The following is a 27,956-nucleotide window of genomic DNA, read 5'->3' as shown; positions in this document are numbered from 1 at the left end:
ACCTTCTTCTGTAGGTCTTGCTGTGAGATCCCAAGTCCTCAGGGACGTGAAACAGGTAATCATGGTTCTGCTTTCTCCCAACTCACTGACTTGATGATTCGTATAGTTGATTGATATGCAGCCAGAGGGCGTAGTCTCCCGAGTTCTCTCCGAGCATGATTCCAGAAGCCGGGTGTTGAGGTAACCTCTCAACTCGGAAGTGACAGTTACGTTGCGATGGCGACCGTAACAGAGCTGAAATCAGGTGTGTGCCTTACTAGCTATAGAAAGTTAAAGCTATGAAGCCAAATGCGAATATACATTTGCGCCTAGCAATCTGAAATATAGTTAGCATGTGTGTCTAATGCAAGCGGGTCCCAAATGAGTGGCCAAGTTAGATAACTTGTAGCCAAGTTAGATAACTGTATCTAGTCTATCTAGTCTCTAGCATATCGTAGAAATGCTGTGTAACTAGAACATGTCAGACAATGCTAACAAGACTAGCTAACCTCTAGATAACTTAACTTACATTGGATGTGAAGTCGTGCAATTGATATTTGAGTAGCTGGCTAGCTAGCTAGTTAGCTATCCGACATGAAATAAATAGCTAATCTGCCCAGTTAGCTACTGTACTGTATCTTAGAAATGCTGGCTAACTAGAACGTATCAGACAATGCTAGCAAGACTGGGTAAGTTAGCTAACTTAAATCCACATTAGATGTGTAGTCGGGCATTAAATGTTTGGCTAGCAAGCTAGCTACCTGATATAAAGTAAATAGAATATGAGATAGCTGGGTAACGAGCTAACTTTGTAAGCCTAGTTAGCAGCTGGTATCGGGTACACAACTGTGTTGGTACCTATTGGCTACATGGGTAGACCAGGGTTAGCTAACCTTGTGTCTCTTGGGAGTCATGCAGCATAGATAGAGCGTATATTGCAATAATATCGAGTTAGCTATAGTTATTTACCCAATCCTTCTGTCTGTGCCAGCTTTCACAGCCTATCCAGATTCTCTCCGTGTATCCTGTCTTGGATAACAACATTGTTTCTTCTATCTAACCAGCACTAAAAGAAACCCTGGAGGCCCGGGGGGTCCTGGGTCAGCTGAAAGCTCGCATCCGGGCTGAGGTGTTCAAGGCACTTGACGACCAAAGTGAGACTCGGCCTACTCTGTCGCATGAGAATCTTCTCATAAACGAGTTGATCCGGGAGTATTTGGAATTCAACAAATATCGATACACCGCCTCCGTTCTGACTGCAGGTTGGCAATCAGTCAAAAGATGTATTGAACTGCCATTAATCCTGATCACCCAGGAATTGTCATATATGTTTGGTGACTGCGCCTTGTTAAATTTTGAGTATAAACCCAGGCCGTAAGATTAAGTAGCCAGATTAAGTAGTTTTGAGTTTAAGTGGATCCATATCAGTCGTGTTCAGTACCATATCTCAGACTTCATGGCATGCAGGACTTGTGTATAGACCATAGTAGGGTTGATTATGAGAATTCTGTTTATAATGTAGAGTCTGGCCAGCCTGAGGTGCCCCTGGACAGGCAGTTTATGGCAAATGAGCTGAATGTGGTGGAAGACCCCAGTGCCAGATCTGTGTAAGTGAAAGCTGCTGCAGTTTCTCCCTGCCTATCTTTTGTGTCTTCATCAAGCTATTGGCAGCATTTAACTGATGATGATAGTTAGGCTATGTGTACACCTCTGAAAATTATACACTGTAGATATTTCTTGAAAGAGATTTGATCATGGTGTTAGTTTTAATTAGTTGCTCCTGTTTACATTGCATTAGAGACACTATACCAACATTTAATAAAAAATGCACATTTTCTCTGTGTGTGTGTGTGTGTGTGTGTGTGTGTGTGTGTGTGTGTGTGTGTGTGTGTGTATGTATATATATATATATAGTTTGAAACGTTGAGAAACGCAGACATGTCTTAAAATGTTGTCTTGTGGCCTAGCCCTCTGCTGTACGGGTTGCTGTCTCACTTCCTGAGCAGCGGAGGAGAGAAAGGAGATAAGCTGTTCCTCAGGAGCTCAGCTGCACCAGCCTCAAGAGAGCACAGCGTGCGTCCGGCGGGTGAGGGCAGCAGGGCAGGTGAGACATCTGGGGCTGCACATAAAGCTCCTTACTGGCAGGCAGCAGATCCGTCCCTCTGAGCAGCCTCAGCACTCACGGGCTTGTGGGGAGCTCTTAAGCATGCATGCACTCTAATAGTAATGACAAGCAGTAGTATTACGATATGTGATCGCGCCACTGCACGGACACTCGTGATTGAGAGGAGAAAAGCAGCGCTTTGACACTTGTCTGTCCACCCTTCCCTAGATTAAACTGCCACTTCATTATCCACCTCTGTGTCTGAAAAGATCAATAAAATTGTTTCTCTGCCCTCAGGTGGCCCAGAACAAGGTCCAGTTGGGAAGAATAGTGTAGAGCCGCTTGTCCTACAGGGAGGCTACAGATGACTTATGTTTACCACAGGGATGTGCATGTTACCAGAAGGGGATCTGAATGTTTCTGAATAGCGTTTTCACTTCCACTGTCTGAGGAACCATTTGCCTTTTGTGTCTTTTACATCCTGTTTCACTCCAGTAATGGCAGCAGGGCCACACAATCAGTGCTTTTTACTTTGAGACTGCTCACTGTTGGTGCACAGTATGGTTTGTGTGCTTTAGATATTGACTTAAATTCCCAAAAAGAAGCCACCATTTCACAAATGTGTCATTGACACAATCTTTGTTGCCATGTTTTGTGTGGTGTACATACAATTTGTATAGCGCACATTGTAAATTTTGATGATTTTTACCTCAAAAACATGTCAGGTTCATAAAACTTCAGTGTTTGGCAGCTGGACTGTACATGCAACTCTGTATAAAGAAGGTAGCTGCTTGTTGCTTGTGAAAATACATCAGGTTTAGTTGATTTTTTTTTAAATGGTATCTGGAATGATTTTTTTCAGGTTAGAATTATAATTTGTAATGCCACTATAATTTGTAATGCCACTGTTGTTTCAGTAACTACTAAGATAATAAATTTGATATTTTAAAAGAAAACATTTTGCCTGCTATATTGTTTTTCATCACATGGGGGCAGCAGCTACGTAGAGTTGAGATTTTCATCCAACTTTTGAAGTACAGGCTGAAACACTACAAACTTAGTGGAAACTAGTTGCAAAACCTCTGATCCTATTTACATACAGCAGAACATGTTCACAATATATGATGGAGATTGTGTATTGCCTTTGTTCTTAGTTTACAGTAGCTTACAGTAAAGTAGTAATGGAGTCCGAATACTGGAAATGCATTCATAAAGTGTAAAGCCGGTTGAGCTCACTTTAGTTTTTAGAACATGAAATGTACTTTCGGAAATCCTATGTGTATCCTGGACCTAGTCCTTTCAGCTGTGTGGGATATGAAAACTTACTGCTTTTTTTTAGTGATTACACATTTCATTTATGCACATTTCCATGCCATTTTCCCCATATATGTTCAACTTTGTCATAAATTGAGTGGATTCACTTGGAGTAATGCATAAGAATACCATGCATTCACACGCAACAGAACAAGCTTATTTCTGGGAAAACATACCATATGCATTTGATAAAATTTAATTAAACACTTAACTAGATTTTCGGTCTTATTGACTTTGGTTAGTAGTCTTAGCAAAAAACTATCATCGTATACTCAGTCCAAGTACATTAATGCTTGCCTAATAATGCTATTTGTTATGCTCAACACAACAAGGGTACAAAAAACAGATTTATTTCCCCACAACTGTGCATACATTGGCAAAAATAAATGTTACATCCCCTTCTATTATATGATTTACCATTAAAGATTTACCTGAGTGAGTGGGTAGAGAGCATGTTTTCAATTGTGTCATCTTTGAGATGGAAAGACATCTCATGGAAATGACATCTTCAGTATTGACTGTATTATAAGTTGCAGAAGTCAGACAGTTTGAAATTAATCTTCTGTCTAAATTATGTGCATGATCCATCTTCAGTTGCAGTATGCAAGAGTAGCTAAACAACAGTCATGTACCAAAGTAACGGTGTTGATACTATGTGTCAATCATACTGGAAAAACAGCTCTGGAGTATCCCATATATGCAAGTCCATGGTTCAAATGAGGATTATGTATATTATAAGGGATGTGATTAAATCTTCCCTACTGCCTCCTATAAATTCCCTCTGAACTCAAGCCAAATATCACTGCTGATCTGGACTCTGTGACTGTATAAGGAGAATTGTGCACTATGATCATGGTATCAGAAAAATAGAAAGAGCTTAAATACAGTCCAGATCTCAGTGTCTCAGTGTGGTTTGTGACATAGGTGCACACAAATTGCTGTTTTGTTGGGTAGAGGAAACATTTCCCACATATTTAGGAAAACAGTAGGTCAGATGATAGTCAGTTCACCATTCACACCATTCATATTTTTCTAAAATGAATTTTCTAAAATTCATATTTTTCTTTCAAATGAAAAAGTATATATTTAATATACAAATGAGCTCCATGCCTAACATTGCCATCACTTTATGAATGCTGTCTTTAAATTGGATTTGTTTGAATGAAAGAACAAAATTTTCATACTTCAGCCTTATATGGTATTGCTTTCCTGAGGTCCACCGATAAAAAACAAACAAGGAATGAACATCAGCATATAGAATATAATTGATGGATAATGCTGATGGATGATATTATTGCATGTATACCTCCGTGCAAAGTGTAAGTTCCCACTCCCCCTTGGCAAGAGAGAGAAAGCATCGTCCCTTTGGCCCATACCCAGCACAGGTCACACAAACATCTGCTGTGGCCAGCTTCTCGGCATCTCATTTCCTCGCGCACCATAAAAGGGAACTTGACATTCATGTCTACCGTGGTTGTGCAGTATTGAACTCTTCCTTGTTACTATGTTGCTGGTACCATCACTTACACCTTTAACCAAAAAATGGATTTTTGACTAAACTAAAACTCATTTTCCTTTTCCATTAGCTAATTTAACAACCATTAGCTGGCTCTGTTGGTCTGGTGCATGAACTGAGGGGCTACTGAAATTGTAAAGGTAGCAGTTGAGGCTAGTTGCAATTGAGGTAGTTGAGGCATTGATAATTGAGGCATTTCCTCTACCTCCCTCTGTGGGTGTCTATTGTCCAGCACTTGATGATTCTGCAATGTGACATGGACATTAGGAGATGAGAGCAGTATTGAAACTCATGGCTGATGATAAAAGTTTGTGCATGAACTGATCACAGATTTCATAATCCGACCAATACATAATGGATACTACATCATGTCACTTTTTGGGGCAAAAATTACGAAGTCAGAACTTCCACCTTGATTTTCATAGGAAGCATCACCATCATTTCAAATTATTATTCTTTGGAAAGAAATTTTTGGAAAGAAATTTCCTGACATAGGTTATATCCATAAGCAATATACATTATTTGGGATTAGCTGGGTGTAAAACAGATGTATAAATGAGGTTGACAAATTTGCTGGCACCTAAATGTTGTTGCCAAATGTGTAGCTGTACCAGAGAGACGTATTGTTTGTTCTGAGCCTAAATTAGAATCCAATTGCATTCCATTGAGGTCAAACAGACCCATAAACATATGGTAATGCAAAAGAGTTGGACTACAGATTGTGTGACCTTCTATGGGTAGAATGATGAAAGGAATATCCGTGCATTCTAATGATTTTCTCTTAACAACCAATGCAGAAAACTAAAAAGGACAAACATCTCTATCCCTCTCTTCTCTACCCACCCTACTAACGGACTGTTTTCCCCCCTCCCTTCAGGCAGGAGGCTACGCAGCATCAAGGCCAGAACCACCAGGCTGAGGAATAGCTTCTTCCCGGACTCCGTGAGACTGACAAATTTTGTATCTCACTGAACAATTGCTGCTATTATTATTATTACCATTACTCCACATCAGTGGAGTAATTGCAACAATTGCATTGTTGCAATTTGAGACTGATACATTTTGCACTTTAAGACTGAAATTTCACTGAACAATTGCTGCTTCTCATTGAACAATTGCTGCTATGACTACTACTGTCTGTTTATCTTTTAGATTTTTTAAAGTTTTATTCCTTTCCTCACACTCAGCTCACTTTATACTCATATTTATATATTTATTTACTTATTTTTATCTTTAATGATGTTTTATTGTGTGCTTATTCTTTGATTTTATTATTGCTTCTTCCTGATTTTTTTATAATTATTGCTATTACCGAACCGGGACCTGAGTACCTCATTTCGTTCCCTGTCATGTACAACATGTCCTGGAATGACAATAAAACATCCTTATCCTTATTGTAAGGCTATTGTATCTATTTAATAAGTGGCTTTCCAAAATTCTGTTTTAAATATTTTTCCCTGACTCCATTTGTGTATGTAAAATATGAGGGAGAGGTGGAAAGATAAGGAAGAAAAGAATAGCTTTGCGAATCATGTTTTCCAGAGCTGTGAGTGTGAATCAGAGAAACGTAGCAAGTCATTTTATCATCAGATTTTGCTGTGCCTTCCATTTTTGTACTTCTGTGAAGGTCAGATTCACCTGTGTTGGCTCACTCTCCATACCTCAGTGACCAGTCAATAGTCAATGTGAAAATCCACTTCATGGAGAAGTGCAATAAGGCACGTGGCAAACATTCCCTCTGTCCTCACATCCCACACTGACTACATCTATCACCTGCGAACATACTGACTGTCGTGTCTCCTCTATCCCTTTTTAGAAAGAGTAAAATTCACAGGGGTATTAAGAGCTGAAGAAAAGAGCAGTGTGTTTTGGCAGAGCTACAGCAGACAGGCTGTTTTCGGGCAGGAATGAGACAGCTTGTGCCTGGGCTTCTGCACTTGATCCCCTGAAGTTTTTCCATCCACTTGCTCCCTTGTGTGCCTTTTGCGTCAGCTTACGTCCTGTAGAATGTCCATTCCGCCAATGCCAATGTCCGATGGAAACTTAAAGTGCTTGGGATAAACCGAGAGAATGTTCATTAATAGAATAATAGAGGCACAGGTGGACCTTCTTCCACAAATTTCACATGGTACTAGGCCTTCCTTGTTTCCTTGTATCTTAAACCAGCATTCAGTGGCATATGTTCTGGCATGGACTGTGTAGGAACAGAAGAGGAACTGAGAAAGTGTGCCAAATGACAGCATATAATTTGTCAAGTTATGTGTCATTCTTCAAAAGTATCTCTTCTGGGAAATCTGTTACTTCCTCAGATGCACAGACACCCTTAGTATAAATTTTTCAATGAAAAATCAATTCCTGATAAATTGGTGCAGAACAAAGAATCAACGCAGAGGGAGATGTTAGGAGGTAAATAAGTTAAACTCATCTTCATGCTAGCTGCACTGTTTGTTTTAACAATGCCATTGCTGTTGTACCATATTTAGTCAGTAGTCCTGGCCGCTTTCGCTACACTTTCAAACAGAGAATGCTGCAGAGATTCCTCACAGACGCCACTGTCCATATATGGCACCCAAGGCCCATGTACACTGCGTGTCTTTTACTCCCTCCATTTCCCAGATCCCTTGGCTTTCTGCTTCCTTACTTCACACTATCCACAATCTTGATAATTACCAGACTCTGCTGCAACATCCAGAACCTGGTGTCCTCCAACTCTGTCACCAATCAGCATCACTTTTGCTCACATACCTATCTATCCCAGGCCCTGGAGAAGCCAGGTGTCCATAACATGATTTATTGGACAAAACAGGAGGTTGCCCTTATATAGGAAGTTGCAATCGAGGGAGGAGGGAGGTGCATGCCTAAGAGATGGAGAGGAATGTGATGTGCGTAGTGATAGGGAATACACATACGGGTGGGACCTGCCTCTCCAGTTGTGTACAGTGAAGAGGAATCACCCTCCACACAGCTGCAGGGATCCCTCTCTTGATAACAGCTGGTCTGCCTTGTTGGGGTTGGGATTGGCACGTTGAATCCCTTTGACTCACACAAGAAGTTATCTCAGTAAATAATGAAACCGTGGTTGGCATATCCATTCTCCAGTGCTTAAAGCATCACTTACGATAATTCTTCCAACCCTTCTCCCTGTTAAACCCAGTTGTTATAGTGCCAGCGTGGCAAAAACAGATGTTGACCAAAGCCAAAACATGTGGATCCCCAGCCTCAATGACTCTTCTGCTATTAATACCAAGCACATAATACTCTCATCCAACTACCCTCAAAAAGGGACACCATTAGGCTATTACCTTAACCAATATCAGAGATTAAATTTGGAAAGGTCTACTGTGTCTACATATTGTGAAATGACAACGTTTTTGATGACTTCAAAGAACCTACAACATGGTATCCCTAAAACCCTTGAACATCACATTTTTATCAAATCTAGCGTTACATTTTTTGCAGTCGCTTTTACCATCACGGTTCAAAGCCTTCTTCACACAAACATATTACGTGCTACAAACCGAATACATTGTATTCGGTCGTTTAACCGAATCATCAGTGAATCGTCAATGTACGAACGTATCAATGTGTAAATATTGTGTGCATAGTAATATCAGATATTTTACACCATGCTTTCGTTCTGTCTGTTCCAAATTTGTTTGCACCCCATTGCATCCTGTTAAGGAACTGTAAAGATTAAAGAAAGTAAAACATACATTAGATGTCACCAGATAGCGCTACAATTTTATTAGATTGTATCGTCCAAGTCGACCTCATGTCAGCTCATCCATAAATATTATTTGAACAATGGGGACAGCTTGCATGTAACAGTTTTATGGCTTACCATAATTAATCACACTACCTTCATCCATCCTTAACACTCAATGAAAGCATTTGCTGCCAAAAACTATGACTGTTTCTTAATTTAATGTCATACGTACATACAAACACCTAACGTGATAAATATCTTCACGCAAAGGCTGCTTTGACCACTTTACCATACGTTATAGTTGTCTGCCTGCACGTTTTATGTCACACAGGAAAACTAACTCTTGCTGATTAATAGAACGAACTGTCTCCGAGTGAACCCAATACACTTACATAAGGGCGCACACTTTCCCTGCAATTGCATTCTCGCTGCAAATGTTTTAACTGAGTGGAAGTTGCTTGCGTAAACGTAACATTAATATGCACAGTAACCAAAAACCTCCACATGTAATGCATGTCTGCAAATTGATATTTGTAATGCATTGATGGTTGCATGATGTCGTACATAATGGTATTGCATGCGCTCTTGTTCCGTTCCCCCTCGCGTAACGGAGCAATAAGGAGAGGAGGATCTGGTCGTGCCGCTCCTCCCTCACGCGGGGCGGTTCTGTTTAAATACTCTAGTGAAGGCTAGAGTGATTTGGACTGTTCGCCTGTGGAGTACCCCGCAAGCACAGAACTCTCCAAATCCCGACACCCCGGTGATAAGCAGCAGTAAATCTTGTGAGTAATTTTAAATGCTGTCGCATTCTGTCTCTGCATTTTTGCGTTAGTATCCGGCTTCTGTACCTGCGTGTAATCGTTCCGGATCCATGTGCACTAGTTAATACTTCTTTACGCACATAAAAACGAAGGCATTATTTTTTATTGTTGTTAAAATGAGTGAGAATTATGTGTATTAGCAGTGGATCAACTGCTCTATTTAACTGAAGCATGCAACAGGTGACTAAGGGAAGAACGTTTTCCAGCGGATTGACTTGTACTGGTCTTGGGATCCACAGAGAAACCAAACCCATGGAATAAACTTAGCACATGCAATTTGAAGAAATACCTTTATACTTTCATATACAATAATGAGAAGTATCTCATTTGGAAAACAAATTATATACTTTTGTGCAGAGGAGTAGCAGAAAGAACGCCCAGATCTTAAAACACCAAAGGTTGTGCTTTCATTTCAGCGTTACTGTTTCGAAAGACAGTGTTTGTAGCCTACTGCCTATGAGTGTGCTACAGAATTATGGGGTAGAGGATCTTGTGGGTTTTAGTGGTTGCTTATGCGTGAATGTCAATATAGACAGTAAGTTTGCTGTGTAATAAAGAAGTTACAATGCCAACAATGAACTCAAGAGCGTTCACTATCAAAAGACTGTAAAAATAAACCTTTTGCATGTGGACATACAGCACCAATCCTTCCCTTTTTCCAGTCTGAATTTTGAGTTATTTCTGGTTTCATGCCATGTGAAGTAGAGGAAATACTAAAAATATATAAAAGAGTTGTCATTAGGCTAGTAAAACTGTGTCAGGTCAAATGGCAGTGACAACATATCAGCAGTTATTAGGAGCGGTTTACCAGTGGACACTAGATTTTACTGTACACTAAATTGGTTTACTTTCCACCTATGTATATCCTGTCCTTCAACATTTCACATTAACAGTGTTACAACAGCTACAAAGTCTTCCTTCACTCATTTCATAAAAGCAAAAGAAAGGTCCTCATTGGTTCTCTTGATCATCATCTTGTTGATCATTATCATGTCAAGGGGCTGTTTTTTCTGTAAACTTAAGGGAAAGTGAGCACAAATAGATTAGGTCTGAAAGAAACAGTGCTATTTTAGCACAACACACTTAAACCCACATTTGACCTAAAAGGAAGACTCCATGGGCTGAAGAAGAAAGTCTTTGGTCAGTTTATTTTGGACATATTCTGTGTTGCTGCTGTCAAGTCACCATGAGGTTCAGTTTGCCTGAACTCACACAGCTGAGCATCCTTACTTAAAATTGTTTACTCTTAGTTCCCTTTAGGGAAATGTGAGCCTCTATTGAATGTCATGACCTGGCAAAAACATGAATTTCCAAGGTCCATTTTATTTGTTAGTTCTAACAATGCTATAGGAAATTGAAGGAAGTGGACTTTCAATATACGAAGGAAGAAATGAGCTAAGCCATAACCAGAGAGTTTCCTGTTCTCCAAATATGGGTGTTTAAAAGAAGTCAGTTGAACTGCGTGAACACTGATGGTTGGTGCTCTAACATTTGGGAATGTAGTAGAACAAAATTCTGTTGTTTGACTGACTGATCTGATGTCTGAATAATATGCTGGTCAGAGATTATTCAGAACTGGTTAACCAGCAATGATCACTTGGTCAGCAATTGTTTCTAGAATTAGAGAATCTTCATCTGTTAAGAAAAGAAAGAAAATCTATCAAAAAAGAAATGCCTATATGTTGTTGTTTTCATTTCAGTTTAGATTTTCAATGTCATTGGTTAACATTTTCAGAATGTTAACCAATGACATTGAAATTGCATGCAGTACATCATTCAAAACAGTAACATTCAAGACATTGGAATAACTGTTCCATAAATCCAGTTGTTTAATGTTTAATCAAGTTGGTTCCATTCAAAAAGAAAGGGGGCTTGAATTTTTCACATCAGACTAAAATATCCCATCATCCGTTAGGTAGGTGGTATTGCACGGATAGATTTTGAATTTTCAGTCTGAAAGTCTATGAAAATCTACTTTCAGTTCTCCCAAGCAACAGGTGATCATACAGAGCTGAACTCAGTTCAGTGTTTGCTTAGAACCCTGGGGCACATATAGAAATATTTTTTATCAGTCTTTCATTTTATTTGTACAAATGAAACTATGCTGCTGCAGGCTGAGTTGAAAATGTGGTCAACAAAAAATACCGCATAAAATGATCTGTGTAATTCCACTACTTTGAAGAGTGGCATCAAATTACACAAACAGTACAGTAAGCTTTATCCAGTACTGGTCTGCAGGTCCTTAAAATTTCTGTCTGTCTCTGGAAATATTACTCACCTAAATGGTATTACTGTAAAATGTATGAGTTTGATGTTTTGGTATCTAAGACATTGAAAGTTTCACATTCTCAAAAGCTTTTTTTATTTTTTCAGTGGAGTTTAAGCCAGGGCCTCAGTTGTGTTCTCTGTTGTTCTAACATAAAGTGCAGTACAGTTCAGTTTACCTGCAGTAGTGATGTAGACTATGTCTGGCTTTGAGTTTTTTTATTGCATTCTGTTTGAGCTTATCAGGTTAAGTATTTTTGACTGAGCTATCAATTACAGTATTTACGTTGTATATTTTGACTATGTGGCGTGTCATCTCCTATACAAAGCAGAAAATTCTTGCATGTTTGTGAAAACTTTAAGTCTCAAACCATGTTTAAACTGCCTAATCCTAGTGAATGTGTTAGACAGGCAAAAGCATTTTCCTCCCTCAATGCATGGAAGTAAGCAGGAATTTGATTTGATAACCTTTTTCCAAGTAGAGTCTGTGATGTAACTTGTGAGCTAAGGTTACAGGGCTGTAGAGGGCCCTGACTAGAAACTGGGCGAGAGATCCTGTCAGTAGGTGGAGTTCAGGAGAGGGTTACAACCTTTCACAGGCCCTGGGGTCTATGCCCTTCTCCCTCTCCCTGTAAGTAGAAAGGTCACATGATTTCCTGGGCATCAGTCCCATTTATACACAGTCCAATGATCCTCATTCATCTCATTCCTCCCCTAATTATTTTTATAATGAAAAACATCATTTGACCCTTAATTTTATCCTTCACTTCTTAAACTGGGCTTCAAGATCTGGTTATGCTTAATTCAGTACCATTGTTTTGGAGAACAACTTAAGCACATCATCCCATGGCATCCAGCTTTATTTTGGGCTCATGTGAAGGGAAATGTAGCATTTTCTTGTTTGTTTACTGTAAACTCGTACAGTTCAGCCATTTGATATGGAGCATGTTACTGTGCAGGATGTTAAGGCCTCATTTTGACAGCCCCACAAGTCATAGGCATCCTTTCTCTGGGTTTTATTTACCTTCAAAGTAACAGCATTGCTTTCCTTTTACCACTACATGAAAAGCCACAAGTCCTTGAACAGTGCCTGTTGTTCTTCTGATTTTAGCCCAGGCCTACTATCACTGTCTTTTTGTCTCTGAGGGTTGTTCTTTTTCATGATCTAGGACTGGTTTTGCCAATAGCAAAATGGAGCCTGCGATTGTATCTTATCTGGGGTTTCCCTCTCAGGCAAGCAGTACAGTGTGACTAGCTCCTCTTCTTGCAGTACGGATTTCCTAATACTGCTGTGCCCCTATTCTTCAGAATAAAACAAAGTGCCCGCTCCACTATCCTCTTGCATGCAATAAGGTGCATTTTATTTGAAAATTAAAAGTAAAATCTTAAAACATTAGTAGCTACACAATCTTAATATGTGTATATCTAATCATAAACAATCATATCACTCTGTAAAATCTGTTAGTATGTCAAGGGTTTCCAGCTTTCCAGTTGTGTATCACTTGGCTTTCTTACTTTGTTTCTGACTCTTTTTAAGCAAACATAACACTGATAATATACTGGACAATTATACAAAAACATTTTGGAGATGGTTTGAGTATTGCATTTCCCTTAGAGTTCACTTACTAAATGACTATCATGTATGTTGAACCATTAAGTTCATTAATGGTTCAATATACATGATAGTCTGGTCCCAAAGTCCTATAGCTTTTTGAAATAATTGCTTGCTTCCATTGGCTCGAAGTGATTGCAGTTAGTATATGGCTAGATTTTCCTACGAGTTAAAACTTGCTTATCTGTGGATTGTATTGCTTGTCCCTAATCCCTTACATTGTTGACAAACAGTGATTTCCTAAGTCTGTGCAGACCAGCTGGGTTTTGTTTCCAGTGCATCTACCAGTTGCTGTCCGTCCTTGTTTGCGCTTATCAGCAAACTGTTATACTGTCAACACATCTCAGACATCTGTCTCCAGCCTGCAGTGAGTGGGAGCAAAACTGTCTGTCCATTGACATGTCAGGGAGGGAGGTAGCTCAGTCAGAGTGAGCTCAGCAAACGCAGCAAGGAGTCGGTACGCTATCTGGAGGATCAGGAAAACACAAATCATTTCCGGTAAACGGGTTTGTACGTGATCAGTCCAAGCGCAGTTTCTTTTTTTTTTTTTCCTTGTCAAGTATTTTTACCCCCTCAATTTGTTTTTTTCCTAATTTTTTGTCCCCATAACAAATTCCGAGATATTAGAGTTTCATTTACAAGGAAATGTGTAGCCTGTGCCAAGTGTTAACTCTATTGTATACAAACAGCTTGAGTGGTTCTATGGACTGTGCCAAAATGCATTTCTGTTTCACTGGTCATCGGGGCCTGTGTGGGCCAAAGTGCTCCCAGAAGGGACTGTGGCTTGTTTGACTGGTTCCCACTCCTCTTCAAAGGACTCAGACCAATTAGAGGCAGGCCTTTTGAGTGAGAGGTCTGAACCAGTGGGTTGAGGGGTCTCTGGCTGCGCCTGCTGACCTGACTCACAAAGGAGACTTTAGGGAGTTCGGTCCTTCCCAGAGTTAACAGCACACAGCTGGGAGTGCACAAAGTCAGGAAGACACAACTTATATTTTCATTTAATCATCATTTCTGAAAGACTAAGAAGTGATTGTCACTGTTAGACAATTATCACATAGCATAGCAGCTTATTACGAAATCAGTGTATTTCCCCAAGCTTTATTATACCTAGAAAATGTACATTAATGTGCACTGCATAGTTTTCCACAAAGAGACTGGAAAGAATAGTAAAAGAAGACTTAATAGGTCTAGTCAACAGTCCCCACACAGTCAGAAACTATCAGAGAAACTCTGTTATTCAGTGACCTGAGCAACCTAGTCACTCAGTGGGAGATGCTAATTGCTGACATTTGCGCATTTAACTGTTTACTTATGTTATCCATACAGATACATGTATATTTTTTCTGAATGTCGCAGCTTTACAGTGAAAGTGCACCTGTCATTGCACAAGGCCATTCTAGATAGAGGCTGAATCATTCTCGTAACATCTTCAGAATGTTCTATATGCACTGTGCAAAGAGAAAAGGGAGGAAAGCAAAAAGCGTTTAACCCTGCCCCCAGCAGGTCTCTGCTCCATGTTATCATTTTGGCGTAAACTGTGAGTCCAGCTGGAGACATACTATTCCCTATAAGGGCTTTGTTTGGGAGTTCACTAGCTTCGCTGTTTAGGTCTACAGAAAGAAGGCTGCAGCAGAGAAAGTGCCCTTATATGGTCATCCTACCATGGGACCATCGCCCTGCTCCTGAGAAACGCTGTTATGGTTGCTGCTGCAGTTATTATATAGTTAGGCATGTGATTACTGTTGGTATTACTATGTTGTGTGTGTTCTGGTGCATGAAAATTTTACAACAGTGATAAAGAGAAAGGTTTTTTTGTCACACATAGTAACATTTATCATTTCCCAGCCATGGTTCTATATTAGGGACTGTAATTGTCTCCCTTGGTGGATGTGCCTGTATGTGTGTGTAGGGGGGCGGATCTATGAGAAAGTTGTGCTCCAAAAGATCGAATGGATACAGAAGATTAACCCTTTTAGCTTCCCTTTTCTCGCAGTGTTTGTACCAAAGGAATCAGATTCAGTGTTTATTTGTGCTTACCATAAATGTATTACTCATACAAACATGTTTGATTTATTTGGTAAAATAATGTTTTTCAAGATTCAGGGGCAGCTCATACATAGCTATTCAATAAAAAAGTTTAAAAAATTACATATTCTACTTTAATATGTTTTACTTAGAGACTGTAGATTGTTTGTTAAGCTTTCCTTACTCAACAGTCATTACTTGAGAAAAAGAGCTTTGTAAAGTTGAAACACAATCCAGAGCTGTGGAGCTGCAAACTGTAAATTGCAAGTGTCCTTTTCCCCAGCTTAATACTAATTGTAGATTTTCTTTGGGTCTCACAAATCCACTGGATTGACAATGAGTAACTTTTTTGCAGCTCACCCATTGAATTCAAGATGTCCAAAAAACCTGCTTTGAGTGAGGATGAGAAGTTCCTCTTCCTCGACAAGGACTTCATCAACAGCCCTGTGGCTCAAGCCGACTGGGCCGCCAAGAAGCTGGTGTGGGTCCCCTCTGAGAAACATGGGTTTGAGGCTGCCAGCATCAAGGAGGAGCATGGGGATGAAGTGCTGGTGGAGCTGGCAGATAATGGCAAGAAGGTGACCATCAACAAAGATGACATCCAAAAGATGAACCCACCCAAATTCAGCAAGGTGGAGGACATGGCAGAGCTCACCTGCCTGAATGAAGCATCCGTGCTGCACAACCTGAGGGAGAGGTACTTCTCTGGGCTCATCTATGTGAGTATGCCACACAAGGCCTGAATTAGCCCCCACAACATACTACAGAGTGAAAGCCATAGTGGAGCTCTTTCAGAACAGAATGTAAAATAAGCTGTATCACAAATGGTACATGCTGTGCAAAATATATGTCATTAATAAAAAAAATGATGATAATAGTACAGAGTACTTTTCGTATAGCTGAGTAAATATTGTCACAGTTGATTTGATTCAAGTTCTCTGAGTATTTGCAAATGACCTTTTGGCCATGACAAATTGATTCTTGTTACACTCAACCGAGCAGAACTGAGTACCTTGGGGTGCTCTTTCCATAAGACAAGTTAGCCTGTTTTGAATGCATGGACCTAAATGTAGATGTAGAAATGAAGATTTCTGCTTTCAGCAGCTGTCCTGATCTGGCTACATTCCTGGAGAAGAAAATTTAAAGTGATGAACTGTTTTCACTGCCACAGTACAAGAAAGTGACCTAATAGTAATATTATTCCAGAACTCGCTATTCCCATTTCCCATTCAAGCTGAAAAAGCATAGTCACTCATTTCTTCCTTAAAACTACATATTCAGAGTCCTCTCATGAATTGGCTAGCTTTTTGTCTTTGTATCTTAATTATTGCCTGGACACTTTCAAATGTATGAGTGTATATAAGTGTGCGTGTATTTAACTGCACGTCTTTGTCCCCTCAGACTTACTCAGGACTGTTCTGTGTGGTGGTAAACCCCTATAAAATGCTGCCCATCTATTCTGAGAAGATTATCGACATGTACAAAGGGAAGAAACGCCATGAAGTGCCCCCTCACATCTACTCAATCACCGACAATGCCTATAGGAACATGATGCAAGGTAAGGCAAATGGACATGTCGACACCGAACACAACCGAGAGTGTGCTGGAGCTTCCTCTCTGTCTAGATTTCAAATATAAAAATGTGTTAAACTGTGTTTATTACCAGCTCCTCAGAATAGTCTTAATAATAATCTAAATTCACTTATATACAAAATTAGCTTGAGTGTGAATACGTTAATGACAAGAGATAACACAGATAAAACATTCTCGAAGAGAATTTGTTCTCAGCCTTAAAAGGGATTTGCACATTTATTGCAACAAGGCTTTGATGCACAGCAAAAAGATATTTTAAGTGGTTTATGTTTTGCATGAGTGCTTCATGACAGCTTTGAGGGGTTTGTTGTAGGAAACTGTCAAAGCAGCTGTCAGATGTCTTATTTTGGCCAGCTTAGAAATGGTATAACCTGTGAACAGCATTTGTCACCAAAGACCATTGTAATGAGTGAAACAGTGCTGGGGTGTTTGATCACCACAGCTGTCATGACACTCTTGTGTTCACAGTTTGGTTGCAAATTGATATTTTTATTTTGAGGCACAGTCTTGTAGGCCTTCTCAGGCGTGTGTATGGTCGAGATCTTTCCTACAGTCTTTTCATGTGTTGCATCAGTGGACAGTACAGTATGTGCACATTGTGATAATGGTACTGTGCAATTGTGTGTCCCTCATCTTTGATTCTCGGTCAGATGTCTCTCTATAATGAAGAACTAAGTAGAAGGTGACAATGGCCTGAATGTGTCTAGAGTGGCTCTGGACTTATCCTGCTGCAACCACACTGAAGTGCTGATTCGAAAACACAGTGTCCTCACAGAACACTTTCATCTGGCGTTAGCACTCGCATTCGCTTAACCTTGGGAAGTTAGCTTCTTAGAATTCCCCAAGGAGTGAAATCTGGATGAAGACAAAGAGAGCCACAGACTCTCAGCCATAGATTCCCCATTGCAGTCTTTCTCTCTTTTAAAACGTTCGCTCTCCCATGCATTTGTATCGTTTGCCTGCAGTGACAGCCTTACACAGTTCATAAAAATGGTCTTAAAAGATCTTCTTTTAGGATGCCAGGTCATCTTTTATCATTCCTGTAATAAAATATCAGCTGAAACAATGCTATTTCAGGGTTCATTGCATTCAAATAATCTGGGGTTTCATAAGTAACACAGATATGGTTGTTTTTAGAAGTTTTATCTGCTTACTTCAGTATATTCCTGTCCAAGATATTGACTACATTTTCTCAGTCTGTTTGCAATACTGAGTAAAAGTCAGCCCCCATCTTTAATGCTGAACATTTTCAAAGTGTGTGAGCACAAGATTAACTGCTGTTTTAGTCTGTGGTATTGTGGTTTCATCACCATCCACAGAGCCTCTTGACTTCCTCTGCACCCAGCATGACTGTCATTTGTCAGCTGAACTTAAAGCAGAAGTAAAGTTCTGTTTCTCCGTTGCCCTGCACACTGCAGTGTCAGTGCAGGGCCTTGCCATCAAACTACAGAGGAATTACATTTTTCAAAGTGACATCATCCCTCCCCTGGCCTCCTTCTTAAATCATATCACCTAAGCTAACAGGAATTTCTGGAACATGATCTCACGTGTAGATCTGAACTGTTGTAAGAGTTTAGTCTCATGATTATTTGAGTTGTTATGATGGTCAGGGCTTTGAAATAAGTTCATAAGGTGTGCCAAAGAAGAACAAAAACAAATATTACCTCCCCAGCTCATATTTTTCATGAAGAAATGGGCCCTTATTGAGGGGTTAAGAAGTTGTAAGGAACCATATACATAATTATTTCCTGAGGTAATATACTGCTGACTATACATCATGTGAGTGATAAATTAATTTACATTTTCTCACATTTTGTTTTGTTGGTAATACCACTAGCACATTTTCAAGTACAGATAGCTTTATCATTTCATGAAGATATGTCCCAGAAAAGCTAGCCAAGCCGGTGTTGTTGGAAGGTCAGCAGTTAGAAGTAGATATGTCATCTAAAATGTGCTCACTGCCTTCTGGGTAATCACTGGATATTTGGTCCAGGAATTCTTGAATTAATCTTCATCATTTCTTTGACTATCCCAGTACAAGAGTACAAAAACCTATTTTTCTTTATCACATTCTGCTTTGTTTATGGGTGAAGGAGAACAATGTGAGTTCTAATTCATCTTTTAGGTGTCGTCTGTGAAATTATTAGTTCCTCTGTTGAATAATCAATGAGGAATCACATGATGCAGTGCTGAAAAACATTGTATCTGCCATCATTCCCAGTTAGTCATGCATGGTGTTTGCTTCTCAGTGTGTGGTTAAACTTCCTCTTACACTGTGTGTGAGTATCATATATTATATGGCTTTGCTCTTCACAGTTAAAGGAAACAGAGCCATGCTACCACAGTGTAGCTGCAGTGTGTCTGTATATTCCCATGAGTAATCAACATAGGGCAGTGGCGTATAGGAAATGCCTCTTTTGATCAACACAAACAGTGTGAGGGAGTTTTGATTGCTGGGCGTAGCTGTGTCTGAGCTTTGCTGGTGTTTTGTCCTTACCGACTCGAAGGGATGTTGAGTGTCATGCATGTGACTCTGAAAGCATGATAGTTGTCCACATTACAGAATATAGGCAGCATGTGCACAGACCTGATGGAGCCATGTGGAATCCTGAACGGTGGACTGCCTACGCCATTGCAACACATGTATCTAAGCTATGCACCCATATGTCATATTTATAACATATTTAGAGCCCTTATTCACCTTGTAAATAATAAATAGCTACATTTTTAGATAAATACTGTACATTTCTGTCAATAACACCCCCTTGCTCCCTCATTATCTTCTCATTGACCTATAGCCTATAGTATCTGCAATTCCATCTACTGGATAATGCCTTTCTCACAACCACTGTAAACTCTGTTGAGTTATCAGCAATCAGGGTCTGCATTTGTGTTGATCATGTGCAATCTGGCTCTCCCTCTGGGAAGACCCACATTCCTTCATTAGTACTTAAAACAATTTGCCTTTGAAGTAAAATGAGACCTGAGTGAATTTCCCATGCATGCATTTAATGATAATTGGCATGGGTTGCCTGATGATAGCCGTAATTTGAAAGAACCATAAATCTAAGCTGGTAATGTGTGAAACAAGAAAAGGGTCATAGATTGTACTTTTGGTAACATTAAACTTAAGTCATAGTACACTAGATCACTGAGAAATTCCCTTCCGTGTGGCTGCCTTCCAGACTCCTAGCTTTGAACGTTGCCCTCGCTGCCTCCCAGAATAAGTTTAGACTCCAGCTTGGAGAGTGTGAAAGTTCTGCTGCTGTGTTTAGATCTGTTTAGAAAAGCGGGTAGACCCGGATGCCTTCGTTCCTGCCTTAATTAGGAAGAAACAGGAACAGGCAGCATTTCATGTGAACCAAGTCCAGCCAAGCTGTGTCCATAATGAGGAATAGCAGACTGTAGTGTTTACAGCATGGCATGCCCATATTGCACTACACTGACATAGGTGTCCGGCAGATCCAGCAGTAACTCCGGGGAGGGATTTAGACCTGGGTGGATACACTGGAATTAAAGGCAGATTTTATTAAATCTACAGTATCCCAGCCCTATAGCAATGGGTCAGAGGTCATGTTTAGATAATCTATTGAACTGAAATCCGACTACGTCCAGTGATAACTGATTCAATCATGACTAAATAGCTGTCCCTCAACAGTGAGGCCAAGAATCTCCCTCACAACCCATGTACAGGGATACCGTTTTACCCATAAATGGAACCCCTCCTCTCCCCAAGGACTTCACATCTAGCTATTTTTGGAATTATGAATTGATGGTAATCTCATTGCTGAACTTGCTAAGAACAGAGTCGTATTCATTTTCTGCACTTACTCTGTCCAACAATGACGTTCCCTTTCAGATATATGTTTTGATTTTTGGCTAGGAGCTCTAACTTCTGATGGCCTGTTCTATTCTCAGTTCAGCTACTTAGCTCTTCATCATGCAAGCATCAGTCCAACTTTCACATTTGTAAAAGAAGTATTCTGATCTTGTGTATTTATGTTTTCTCCACAGATCGTGAGGACCAGTCAATTCTCTGCACGTGAGTGAAAATAATACAGCTTACCAAAATAAAACATTTTACCAAACACACCTAGTGTTACTCACTCATTCTCTCAGGGATATGAAGGGAGGAAACTACCCCGTGAGATTCTGATGTTTCTCTGTATCATTGTATCAATTGTGCAACATTACAACAATGTCGCAGCAACATTGAAAGAACATTATGCATTAGCTGTTGGTGGTGGGAATTTGTAGTTTGGTAGATGTCAGGTTTGCGAGGTTTGTGTGGTATTTAGGAGCAGGCAGACAGGAAGTCCAGTGGGTATTATGATTCAGAAAAATGTTTGGCTGCAGTGGGAAAGAAGCAGAGGAGCCCAGGGGTCAGCTCTCCTAAGAAGCAGGCTGCTCACAGGAAGTGTGCCCTCTGTCCTGATTCTAAAAGCAGATTAATCTTTCTGTGGGCTTTATTTTGTTTATTTATTCATGCATTTGGAGAAAGCTACCAAAGTTTGTCCCTGAATGAGTTTTTATCACTGCATTAATTATACTAAAGGAGGAGCAATAACGCTCTTCCTGGTTGATTAACACTGTGTTGACAGTAGTATGAAGAACAACTTCAAAATGTACGACTGTTCACTGGGTTTGGATGCATCTCAGCCATCTGACATGCTGGAAATAGCCGGTCACAGTGTGCTGGAAATCCCAACCCTTTCCTACAAAGTTTGACATGCTGTCTGGCTGCTCTGAGCTGCAGGAAAGAACACTTTTGCAGAGGCACTGCCACAGCCACGCTAACAGTACTATAGCATTAAACAGTAATGCATACTGAAGAGCCCTCCAGCTAATGGGATGTTTATTTAAAATGTGGGCATTAATATAGATTCCTCCTCTTACGCTCCTAGCTCATGTTGTACTTTCCATTGCTCTTACAATAGAAGTTACATTAATGTATCTGGACAGGCAACCCCCACGAGAAAATGTTCAGTTTTTCTGGTCCTCTGCCAGGATCCTGTGAGAAAGTCAACTGAGGATAAAATTAACCAGTCTGGACCCAGAGCTGTCACAGCACCCAGACACAACAGGCAGGGGCTGAAAGCATGTCCACTGAACCGGTACTCAGTGTCCCAGTCGGTCACATCTCTGTGGCGCTTAACATGGTGTTTCTTGACACCACACTTCTGCTGCCCAGACCACCTTTCCTGTTGAGCCTCTTGTGAAAGCACAGTGAAGGAAATGGGAGGGTCCATTTGACTCAGCCTCAGGCCCTCTCTATTCTAAATTCTGATGCCAGGATACAGTATTCTGCGATCACATCTGACTCCTTCCTGCATGCTACCAACAATTTTCCTGTGGGTTATTTGGAATACTTGGTTTAATTTTCCTGTTTGTTTGTTGCAACAGGAAGGATTCTTTCTAAAACTGTACATGGTCATACTGTACGTGGGTTTGCATCCTTCTACGGGAAACACATCACATGGAATGTATCCCCTGGCACTCTCCTCATGCTATACGTCTGTGTATGAAAGTGCACTGATGTATTGGAAAAACATCTGAGAGACTGCTTTCATCTTGTCAAAATTGCAGTAACATACAGTGGACCCTGTTGTCTGTGGCACAGACTGTGTGAAATATGTTGCTAAACCCAGCGTCATCTGTAATGGAAACATAGATGAAGTATAGAGATTTTTTCTTTCCAGGGCAGAGGCATTTCTCTTCTTCATCGTAACATCAGTTTCCGTTCAGACCTACTGTTTGCCTCTGTCCTGTTCTTTGTAGTCTAAAGTAGCCAGCTGCCTAACACTGCTTATAACCCAAAGGTAACAAATATATCATATGAAATGCATATCACCACTGAAAGAAAAGGGCCCCATAAATTCCTTTACCAAGGTTTGAAAGTCTTAAAAGTTGTGTTTAAAGCCATGATCTTGTTTTTTGCTGTCATTTTACTAAGCTCGGTCCCATTCATAGACTTGGCTGGAGTTCAGGAATAGAATTAATGGCCTGGCCACTAAGAGATGATAAGTTATCATTATGACAAGCATGTTCGCTATGTTCATGATACCCTGCCTATAAAAGGATATTTATACTTCAGGTCTTGTCAAGGTATACTCTGGGACCAATGAGAAGCAGAATGCATTAAAATGCATTAAATGTACTTATTGTATTGTATAACAATAGCTCCCTGCCACATCAAATTTCTGGAGCAAGAGATGACAAAAAAATTTGAAGCTGTTTTTTTTTTTAATTTGATATAAGCAATTACAGGTATCTTTTTATCATTTAGATAGCATTTAGTGGTGAAAGACAAGGATATTGTGTGATTGACCTTTTTTACTACCTACTGTTTTCTACCTAGACAGTTTAGAAAATATTCCTGCAAATTAGAGAAATTGCAGAAATGACCCTCCCCCTGCCCTGTTGGGCATATGAGGGGTGTTGTGCAATGTGGGAAGCAAAGGGTTCAGACCTGGAAGAGGGTGGATTTTAAACAGGGGCTTCCTGGATTCCACTGCCTGCCAAACAAGCCCTATCACAAGGCCTGGTGAATCACAGACACATTTTGCCTTTTAAGGAGTTGTTAGGGTTAGCTGTTGGGCTTGAATCGTTCATCACTCTGTCTCTTTTATTGGAGATCAAAGGAAATTTAAATTTGCAAAGACAGATGTTCAGGCAATTGCAGTTTCACTATGTCATAGTACAGAAAATATTTAAATTTTGGTTCTCCGTTAAGATTCCTTGAATTGAGCAATATCGTATATAAATGAATTAAATTCAAGTCCTTTAGAGAGGAACCTTGAGGTGAAATAGGAAAGGAAAATTTAATCTCATGGTCAAACATGAAAATTTATTCAGATGCAACAGATCGAACAGTGCATTTAGATGCTGTGATCTCCTGTAAGTCAGCACGTAGGTGTAACATGGAATGACAGGGACTGATCAAAGTATTTTTCCTGTTTGTCCTCATCTTCCTCACTGTTGCTGTCTCACGCAGAGGGGAGTCTGGCGCTGGGAAGACAGAGAACACCAAAAAAGTCATCCAGTACCTAGCAGTGGTGGCCTCATCTCACAAAGGAAAGAAAGACACCAGTACTGTGAGTATATCTCTCTCACCCTGATGTTCTGGGGATAAGAGCAGACATGGGCATCACATCAGAGAAGCTGCCCAGCTAGCTTAGGACAAAGAAGAAATTGTACAAGAAGTACATTGTGATTCCATGATACTGGCGAACCTGCAACTGTTATATTAAACCATTGTGCCTTTAACACTTAAAAACACTTAAATAGGAACATGCCAGTAAACATGACATTCTGAGTTTCATTGCCCTGTGTTCAAAATCTTTGTGGGGGGACAGCTTGGCCCATAGCCAACATGGAACAGCAGAGTACATTTAGAAATAGATTTTAGGTTTAGTGCTGTTTACCAGAAATGACCAGAAAATATTTATATATAACTTAATGTTTTTTCGTCACGTAACCATTTGCAAACTCAGCATCATGTTCTTTAAATCTTTTCCTCATTGCAGTTTTCCAGTGAAACTGCAATGAAGCTGTCTATACCTATCAGTTAAAATGCTACATTGCTATGTCTTGTAAGCACATTGCTTTATGTTATGTGGAATCCATGAGAGGTCTGCATTTGAGCTCTCATGTAAACAAAAGCGCAAGTAGTTTCCTTGATAGGCAGTCTACAGCATTATACACATTGAGCAAATATTTACAAACAAAAGAAATAAATGCCACTAAATGTAATTTAACTCTTACCTTTACAGTTTATTTCAGTGTGTCAAGCTGTTCTCAGAGTTTGATTTGTGATTTTATTTTGATTTATGTGCTTAACCCTTTCAGTTCTTTAAATGAAAGTATCTAGTCAATTCACATCAAAACTGTGCTGATGTGTGTTGAAGCTTGGACAGTCCACCCTTGTTCATTTGCGTATTAGCACAGTCCCTCTTCCTGATAATGGGAGCACTGCCAAGTGTACAGTTAACTGCTAAGTTTAACTCCTGTATCATAATTTCCTCCAAATAGCAACAATCAGGATCTCAGCTTTGCTACGTGAGTAAAAGGGAATGCCCAGAGTTTGTTTGCGTGTGTGTGTTTCTCATAGGTTCAGAATTGCATGTTAGAGTTTCTAACCCAGATAAAATACTGCAGCAAAATGTTCTCTGTAGAGTGACATTCATAAAAAGGACCACACAGTATGGTTCATTAACATGAAATGACATTAATTAAATAAACTTGCAGCATCAAGCAAATAAAACTGCAACTTTATCTAAAGTTTCAATATGTTACACATTCTAAAAATGTAACCAGTGCTCCTCTACAGTAAGTGAACTACCTTGGGTAGACGAGCCGCAATTACAGCACCACAATCCTAATGTTTTTTTTTCATCATTATTATGCAGTATTTTCAAAATATATGGTGTTAGATGGTGTACAGTTTGCCCCCATCTGAGACTGGTTAATTCATTTCATACATTTAACCCTTTCACTGTCAGGAGGCACAACCTGGCATTGAAAAGGTCCATCACAGAACAATGAGCACAGTGTGAGCATGCCCATCTCCTTTCCTGTCCAACCTTACGACACTGTGTCCTGTCACAGACCTCCCCTTCCTCATCCACCCATCATCCAATCTAAGCAGTGGCTTTATCAGTAGTGGTACACTTTAATGCACAGTGTGGAGTTTTGCAACACGACTCTCATCATGACCTCTTCACCTCAGAAAGGATTCCACTCTAAGTCCTAGTTAAGCCAAAACTCCTGCACGAAAGACAGCTCTCCTGAAGGACTGGGAGGGGAAGATAGAGTGTAACTTTCCACTGTGAAGGATGAACGTTCAGTTCAGACCTGAGTCTTTCTGTGCACCTCCAGACGTGCAGAACTTTGCCTCAGGAGGGCTGTAAAGACGTGATCATGTGTTTGAGAAAATCACCAGAGAGTTCTCCGTCTTGGAGAAGTATATATTTGTGTGTGTTTGTGGGCGTGTGTGTGTCAGCATTCCTAATCTGACCTACACCGCAGTTCTCCTGCATTTGTCTGCTAAGTCCAATCCTTTCTATCTTCTTGCATTTCTTTGCTGTTTTTCTGTTTCTATATCTTTCCCTCTTAGCTTCTGATGCAATCAGGGACGTGTTTTCCTTCACAGTGCTGAGCTGTCACTGGTAGATATCTCCTTCCCTCTGAGTTTAACATTCATTGAAAATCTGTTGATGTATGTGTAATATATACGTGTGTGCTATGTTTAGTTTACTCAGCAGCTATTGAGTGTCAGAAGTAAGATAAGGCTGCATTGTTACAGTCTTGTATTTTGTTATCAAATCAATATCAAATCAAAAAACACTTTGTTTACACATGGAGGACAAAGAGTATAGATGTGTTGTATTACTCATCACACACAACACACACTTATCTATATTCTAATGGAGAAACTAGACCAATCAGAGAGGTGAGCATTCTATGCAAAGAGAAAAGCACCCTACACTTCTGAATGCTTTGAATGCCGTTAATTGACTGATTTTGGCTAATTGTAGTTCATTGAACTGCAACAGAAAGTCACAAAGAATGATTTTAGACAATGTGACTGAGGCTTACGCTGCTGTGCTCCCCTGGTTTTTGCAACAGTTTGGGATGTACACAGTTTTGAAATGGTCTAGTAACTCTCCAGAATGGCATACATATACGTGCTGTTGCAGATTTCTGAGCAAATTTGAGGTCAATGCTAATGGAGCAAGTTTGGCAGGGGGCTCTCCTGCTCCTGGTCCAGCAGCTCAGCTGACTTTCTGCCTTTGATCATAGGGATTAGGGCCTCTCAGGATGACACGGTGTCTCACCCAGTTTCTGCCCCTCCGCACAGCTCCTGCATACTGACACAAGCAATGTTCTCTCTCCACAAAGTACCGCACAGAATGTCACCTACTTCGGCCCACGTTATTACTATAGGGCCTGGCAGAACATTATTGTGATGTGAACTCATTTTCACAATCAGACTCAAGTTCCTTCAGCTTGAAACAAATCAGTTGTGAAATGTGCCAGCTTGTTAATGAGGGCATCTATGTGTAATATGTGCATTAAATCTAATATGATATTATAACCTCCAGTGTGCTCTGTGCTTAGTCACATTGCACTAGACACTAGTCTATACTAGGCCGCAGAATTGATTTATTTTCTTTCTTTGAATCTTCCATTGTGTTTTTATAGATGTTGTACTTGTTGTTTATAGAACCATGCTATTTTAATTGTGTATTTTGTCCTGTTGCATTCTTTTAGTTGTGATTTGTTAAAAAAAAAAAAAAACATTTTACGTGAGTTTTTTTAATGTTTCGAAATGGGTTTTCATTGTTTTGTTTTTATGCTTTCTATATTTGGTATTCTATTATAAAATTTCCTTTTGCATGTCCACGTTAAGGTTTTTGGCATTTAGTTTACATTTTGAAATTTCTATTTTTCTCTGGAAATAGTTGTGCTTTGTGATTTATGTGTATTGCACGCTGATGTTGCCATTGAGGTCAACAATTACTGGGTAGTTACTAACATTTAACACCTGGATACTTTAGGGAGAGCTAGAGAAACAGCTCCTGCAGGCCAACCCCATTCTAGAAGCCTTTGGAAATGCTAAGACCATCAAGAATGACAACTCCTCACGATTTGTAAGTGAACACACTATAGTCTCATTTTATTTTACTTATACAGCAGGATAATAGAAACATCTATCAGTACTACATTCATAAAATTTCATTTCGCTGATCATATACAGATATTGTTATTTCAACAGTATCCAGACTATTTATTTTTGTTCTTATTTTATAATCAGGAAACCTTTTCAGTCCATACCTCTCAGTGTATTTCAGCATAAGTACGTGTGTTGTGTGACATTTGTCAATTGCTCTCCTCCCAGGGTAAATTCATCCGCATCAACTTTGACGTGACAGGATACATCGTTGGAGCCAACATTGAGACTTGTATCCTGAAACGGTGGGACTGAGAGAGCAGGGAAGCGTGGGAGTGAATAAAGCCTC

At 39.9% G+C, this 27,956-nt stretch overlaps 2 protein-coding genes across 3 annotated transcripts in view; both read left to right on the top strand.

Moving 5' to 3' along the window:
* The first annotated feature begins 204 nt into the window (after positions 1-204).
* cep20 (centrosomal protein 20) lies at positions 205-2,965 on the top strand. Its single transcript, XM_036548844.1, has 5 exons — positions 205-244; positions 1,044-1,241; positions 1,502-1,586; positions 1,947-2,083; positions 2,381-2,965. Exons 1-5 carry the CDS (start codon positions 217-219, stop codon positions 2,449-2,451), a joined length of 519 nt encoding a protein of 172 aa, XP_036404737.1. The 5' UTR covers positions 205-216; the 3' UTR covers positions 2,452-2,965.
* A 6,365-nt stretch (positions 2,966-9,330) lies between these two features.
* LOC118779746 (myosin-11-like) overlaps positions 9,331-27,956 on the top strand; it is a 32,987-nt gene continuing 14,361 nt past the window's right edge. For both annotated transcript variants that reach the window (XM_036531977.1, XM_036531985.1), the window contains exons 1-7: positions 9,331-9,401; positions 15,698-16,061; positions 16,744-16,900; positions 20,950-20,977; positions 23,930-24,029; positions 27,495-27,587; positions 27,836-27,899. In XM_036531977.1, coding sequence (XP_036387870.1) covers positions 15,717-16,061; positions 16,744-16,900; positions 20,950-20,977; positions 23,930-24,029; positions 27,495-27,587; positions 27,836-27,899 — 787 coding nt within the window. In that variant the 5' untranslated portion in view covers positions 9,331-9,401; positions 15,698-15,716. The remainder of the gene's footprint in view (positions 9,402-15,697; positions 16,062-16,743; positions 16,901-20,949; positions 20,978-23,929; positions 24,030-27,494; positions 27,588-27,835; positions 27,900-27,956) is intronic.

This window comes from Megalops cyprinoides, chromosome 1, assembly GCF_013368585.1.
Source record: "Megalops cyprinoides isolate fMegCyp1 chromosome 1, fMegCyp1.pri, whole genome shotgun sequence".
Lineage (NCBI taxonomy): Eukaryota > Metazoa > Chordata > Actinopteri > Elopiformes > Megalopidae > Megalops > Megalops cyprinoides.
This window is presented reverse-complemented; position numbering and strand designations above follow the sequence as displayed.

Bases quoted from the DNA above. Each gene is read 5' to 3' on its own strand.
- cep20 (XM_036548844.1), top strand. From the start codon at position 217: ATGGCGACCGTAACAGAGCTGAAATCAG. The intron at 245-1,043 runs GTGTGTGCCTTA...CTATCTAACCAG, and splicing joins CGTAACAGAGCTGAAATCAG to CACTAAAAGAAACCCTGGAG. The intron at 1,242-1,501 runs GTTGGCAATCAG...TTTATAATGTAG, and splicing joins CGCCTCCGTTCTGACTGCAG to AGTCTGGCCAGCCTGAGGTG.